Source organism: Aedes aegypti, chromosome 3 (assembly GCF_002204515.2).
Source record: "Aedes aegypti strain LVP_AGWG chromosome 3, AaegL5.0 Primary Assembly, whole genome shotgun sequence".
In the NCBI taxonomy this organism is placed as follows: Eukaryota; Metazoa; Arthropoda; class Insecta; order Diptera; family Culicidae; genus Aedes; species Aedes aegypti.
In genome coordinates this window covers 154,426,961-154,432,960 of record NC_035109.1, presented here as the reverse complement: position 1 = coordinate 154,432,960, position 6,000 = coordinate 154,426,961, and the positions used below count along the sequence as shown (strand labels likewise).

Genomic DNA, 6,000 nt, shown 5'->3' with positions numbered 1-6,000 from the left:
TCTTTCAAATGGGTTTATTCTACGAGTGGCGTGAGGTGACAATTGTCGGTGTCGTATAGCGAGGTGACAATTCTCGAATCGAGTAAAGTGACTCTCCATTTGATTTACACGGCAAATCACTTCACTCGAGTCGAGAATTGTCACCTCGCTATACGACACCGACAATTGTCACCTCACGCCACTCGTAGAATTAACCCAAAAGCTTTGCCATGTGAGTCACTTATTTAGGCACCCCTTGAAGGTTGGCACCCTTAGTGGAGACAAACCGCACGCTACGACACTGTGAACATTGCAGCAAATAAATAAAAAAAACTTATACTGTTCAATAGCAATATCACATTTATTATCAACGAAATACTGGGTCACCACAATCAATCGCCATCACAATCGGAAACATCATCCACCTCGAACAGCCCCGTATTACTAGCGTCTTCCACAAGGTCGCTACACCCGTTGGCTTTCCTAATCAGATCTCCCCACAAAAAGTGACTATTGCAAATCGGGCAGCTCCCCTCCACGGGAACGTACTGTCCCGGTTCCAGACAACGCTCGGCTAGGCATTCAATGTGGCAAATCAGCTTACACCGCGGTTGGATACATCGCAGTGCGAAGCCTTCTCCCGGTCCATGGCCACCGGATCGAATCTGCCCGTTGCAAATCACACAATCGTCGCTAACTAGCTCCATTAGTGGCTGCTGTTCGTTCTCATCATTTGAGCTCGAAGAGCTAATTGTTATGTCATCATTATCGTCATTGGCTTCGTCGTCGATTGTGGCGCCTCCAAAGTCCCGATTGGCCACTTCCTTCCCTTTGGCCCCCATCACAAGCAGGTCATACTCGTCCACATCATCCACGCAATCGTCATTAACGGTAGTTTGCATACTTTTACTGTTCTTCATCAATTCGGCGCCCGAGCTTTTGAGGCCTCTCTTGGTCTTGCGTCGCCTCCGTTGAGTGGCTTTTTTCGGCGCTTTTCCTTTTTTCGGCACTTTCTTCACGCGTCCAAAGCAAATTGGCATATGCATGGGGGGCACCTTTCCGATCTGGTCGTCGTCGTGCGAAATCACAGCATATGGAATGGAGTCAAAATTATGGGGTCTCGTTAGCGTTTTTTGAAGGTTAGCTAACCCTTTGTCAGTGTTCTGGGGTCAATATGACTATAAATCTAACGGGTGTTCAATGAAAAATGAGCCCGACCAACCTGCCCCAGTGCCACCCCATTGAGAATTTTCTCGGCTCTCTCAGTGCCCTAGTGTACAAAAATAATTGGCGGGCCAAGAATACGAAGCAATTGACCATGAGAACCAGGAATTGTATCCAGAACATGGACCTCAGTGCCGTCCAGCGCTCTTATGTGAGCATCGCGACTAAGTTGCGTCGTACGGCTGATCAGGGCCCCTTCTCCGAAATTCATTGACGTTTTTATTTGAAGAATAAACATTATGTTTTCAATAGAAAATACTGAATTCTTTGATTTTTTATTTAACTGTGTGACTGAAAAAACTCTCATTTTTGATGAACACCCGTTGATACCATTATTGAAATTTTTGAAATATTCAAAGATCTAATGCCTTTTCGTCGCTGAATATCGAATTTAGACATGTATCGCATAGTCCAGTGGTCACCTAACTGTGGCCCGCGGGCCGCATGCGGCCCTCGGCAAGGTTTTGTGTGGCCCGCGGAGTGATTTTTTCACAAATTGAAAATTTATCTTCTGTTAAATCTCGGAAACTTTATTTCAAGAATGGGCCCTTGAATTAATCTTCAGATTTTTTTTTCTCTCACATCCACACATGTGGAATAGCTATTGAGAAACTAAAGGAAATTGAAATAATTTCTTATTTCTAGAGTTTGTCAGATAACCCACAGTTTCTTCAACTCTTGATATCAGAATATAGATAGAATAAAAGTGTTTTTTATAAGAATTTCTATTTTAGTTCCAAAATTAAGGTGAACTGTGGCTAACAATTTTATATGACATGTAGGTTAATTGTTAATATTATACTAGTGTTTCAGTAATCCTATTAAAAATGTAGAAAATATTAGAAGTCTGTCAAAGCTTGCGCTTTATATCTGAAATCGGTACTGGATTGTTTGTAACCATGTTGTTCAAATTCCGCAAATCTTATAATTTTTGACATGCATCTTTGTACGAAAAATGAACTCTTGAGAATCCAGGAACATCGGTGATATTAGGAAAGATTATTAAACCGTTAGAAATTGTCGAACACAATAAGAAATCATATTTCAGAAGTCACCTATCGACCCCACTAGTTACCGAGTCAAATTGAGTAACAACTGTTGAAAAACTCGAATGACAGAGACCCCAGACAACCAAAATGTATGTATAACGAAATCACCTGGAGGCTTTATATGTGCAAAATTTCACTAATAAGATGTTGCGAAACGGCCTTCTACGAACAAAAGTGGAGGCGATATGCGTGCATATATTATGTGATGAATAATGACATACAATGCGAGTGTATAAATATTCTACCGAACTAACCTGTGATCTTATGTGACTTAACTTATGATAACAAATGATGATTTGACAGCTGCTACGGATTGATTCGACTTACTTTGTACGAGTGTACGGGACGAAAGAAAATGTACAAATGAACTCAAAAAAGAAGTGTTTTATGCGAGGAAACTCATCAATCTGACGAGTTTATCCACGGTGTTTTGCGAGTTTGATTTAATTAGTATGAATAAACGATTTGTAACGTGCACTTTCATGCGATTTCTGGTTGTCTGGGACGTGCCGAGCAAATTTCTTGGACGACAGTATTGTTCGTTTTGTAACGAATAGGTTTCGTGCAAATTAAATGTGGGGAAATAAATAGGTACCGTAATTCAGGGGCAAATTGATCACTAGGGTGATTTTGATCAGGTCGGTACCAAATAGCATTTCCTTCCAAGGATGCTTAAGAGCCAGTTCGCGAGAGCCGCAACCCCTTCTTGTATCGATGTTCTCCGATCAGGCTGAAATTTTCAGGTATTGTTCTACTATATAAAAGAAGATGTTTTGCAAATTTTTAGATTTTTTATTAGGCGGAAGTGGGACAAAATGACCCTCAATGATTTCATGTCACTAAACATGCAAAATCACAAAAACTGACTATAGTAAAACTGCACGGATTATGTTGAAATTTGGCATTATCACTCTACGTTATATGAACTTTAAGATAAGCATGGTATATGAATTTTAAAAGTACTTCAAATCGAGAAAAACAAGTTTTTCAAAAAAGAAAAATAGTGATTTTCACATCGATTTTTTTCTTACCAACCGAACTAGGTCAAAAAACTAAATATGACGTTTTGTAGGACAACTCATGGGCTTTCATTTGAGGTATAATCCAGATATGCCGTTTCAAAAATTTCCGAAAAAAAGCTGGTGTTTGAACTTGAGCCATTTGGCGAGTACCGCAACCACCTTGCCTAGAGAGGTTGTATTGATGATCTACGATCGAGCTGAAATTAACAGGAGTTGTTTTCCTATATGAAAGAAGAAATTTCGCAAAATTTCAGATTTTTGTATTAGGTACAAAATAACCACCAATGATTTAATATATAAAAAATACAAAATCAATTAAACTGCTATAGCTATAGTAAAAATGCACGAATTTGTATGAAATTTGGCATGTTTACTTTATGTTATATGAACTTCAAAATTAACATGGTACCGTGCACCCCCGCTAATTAGAACGGTACCTCATGCAAACCATCGGGGTTCATTTTTAATTTGAACATCTAGTCACCCTAGAAACATGTTTCTGGTTACCTCTTTCACTGTTTTGTTTTGATTCTGCGCTCCGTTCCACACCGTTCCATTTCACTTTACTCTGTTCCAAGAGCTGAATGACGTTTGAAAAAACCTGTTTTTTTAAATAAAATTATTTTTTTTTTCAAATCGACTTATTTTTTGTCAACCGAACAAGGTCAAAAAACTAAATAAAAAGAAGCTTTCAATCGCGGTGTACCGTAGTGAATCAAAATTCGGACGGTACCAATATTCGGACACTCTGATAATATTTACCAATACAATGCTAAATTGAAGGTTAATATGTTTATTTTATTTATTTTTTTGTTATAAACATGATTGATCATTTTACACGCATTTATAATTCAGCTATCATTGATAAATAATTAACAAAAATAAAAACGTTACCGTAAAATCGGGTGTAATTGATCAGAAGGCTGAAATTGATCATCGTATCACACGATTTTATTTATTCGTAATGAAGTACAAATATCAATGTAAGCTGCTGTAAATGGACGTTGCTTGTCGTAACTATTGTAGAATTGTGTGTTGTGAAGTTTTTTGCGTTAAAAAATTTTTATTACTATGAAAATAACGTAAAATTTCAAAATCATGCACGGTGCAGTATTGACAAACAGCTATGAACTTCTTTTTATAAGCAAGGATTTGTAGGGGGAGATCCCCCAGTGCCGGACAGCACCCAATGCCGGACAAAGTCGAAACATTGAGAAATCATGGTCCAATCAAGATGATGTATCAGTAGAAAAGAAAGCTATTATGTAGACTAATGTTTGCGTAGAATAACACATCCTTGAAATATGCATGCCTTTTAAAAAAAGTAGAAAAGTTTGAAAATCTTTAAAAAATTGACGTATGCTCTTAATTTTGAGCCTATTTAGTAATTATTTTGAATATGAAAAAATACTTTGGATCCCGCAAGCATGATCGAACATACTCCTTATTTGATAGTATGAATGAATTTTGTACCATAATTGAACTAAATATTGACAAGTTACAATTTTGGTTAAGCACCTCATGTCCCTCAGTTTCGGACAGCTTGATTTGTTATATGATATCATTGTAATTATTGCACCAGTGTCTCAAAATACTTTCATTTTTCATGGGTTTCGTCGATCATGGTATCAAACATGCAATAAAATTAACAAGAATGAACATTCAGAACAACATCGTAAAATGTGCTACTTTTCATCATATATGAAAGAGGTTTTTGATAGGCATCTTGCAAACAAAAAAAAACTCAAATTATTCTTGTAAATGCTGCAAATGCATTGAATTGGTAATTATAAACTATTCCTATAGTGTACACATTCAATGATGTTCAAATTTACAGAATTTTAGGCATTTCCAGATCGTGTCCGGTATTGGGTACCACCTTTCAAGATCGATCAATTTGGTACTAAAATATATCATCAAAATGCAATGTCAATATTCATATATATATTTTCAAATTTATTTTTGTACACTATAAAAATGATAATATTTATCATAAATGGGTAACACGAGCCTATAAAATCAATATTTTTCGAATTATGAATTTAGTGGCTTAAGTGTCCGGTTCTGGGGGATCTCCCCCTACATGGTATAAACCTGAAATTTTGTGAGGATGCTTGAGATATATCCCCAAACCAGATTTCATCACCAAAACTCGTACCAATTAGCTCATATGGTTGAAATAATTGAATTTATGTTAAATGTCATTAAATTCCTTAGGAAATTGCATACATTTAGGCGTTTTCCGCGTAATTCTTGAAATTTAACTATTCGTTATTTATACAAATATTGCATTGTTAAGAATTTTACAAGCATATTCGGATTCAGGGAGCTCAAATTTTTCATATAGAGTTGTTTTGAAAACTAACAATAGTGGCATTGACAAGTGATCAATTTCACCCCGAAATGAGATTCCTTGATTTTTTATTTTAGAGATATTTGTTAACACTAAAATAACATTTATTAGAAAATTTCGGTACATGAGTCGATGAGGCTCACCTTCGTACTTGTTTTCCTGCATTTAGTTGTTTGGCATTGTTAACATTATAGAAAACAGAGTAGAAAAACCGTGAAAAATGATCAATTTCACCCGAAATTACGGTACTCCATATGCTGTTTTCTGTAGTTGTTACGACGTATTGGCCTTCCGGAGGTCTTTTCAGAAAACATATCAGTGTCTCCGATGAGATCAGCTCAAAGCTATAAATTTATTGGTTAGAGAAAGTCGT

At 36.6% G+C, this 6,000-nt stretch overlaps 1 protein-coding gene across 2 annotated transcripts in view; it reads right to left on the bottom strand.

Annotated features, from left to right (window-relative positions):
* Positions 1-316: 316 nt before the first annotated feature.
* Positions 317-6,000, bottom strand: part of LOC5564168 (structure-specific endonuclease subunit SLX1 homolog) — a 31,342-nt gene continuing 25,658 nt past the window's right edge. For both annotated transcript variants that reach the window (XM_021851725.1, XM_021851724.1), the window contains one exon: positions 317-1,043. In XM_021851725.1, the coding sequence (XP_021707417.1) occupies positions 372-1,043 (672 nt within the window). In that variant the 3' untranslated portion in view covers positions 317-371. The remainder of the gene's footprint in view (positions 1,044-6,000) is intronic.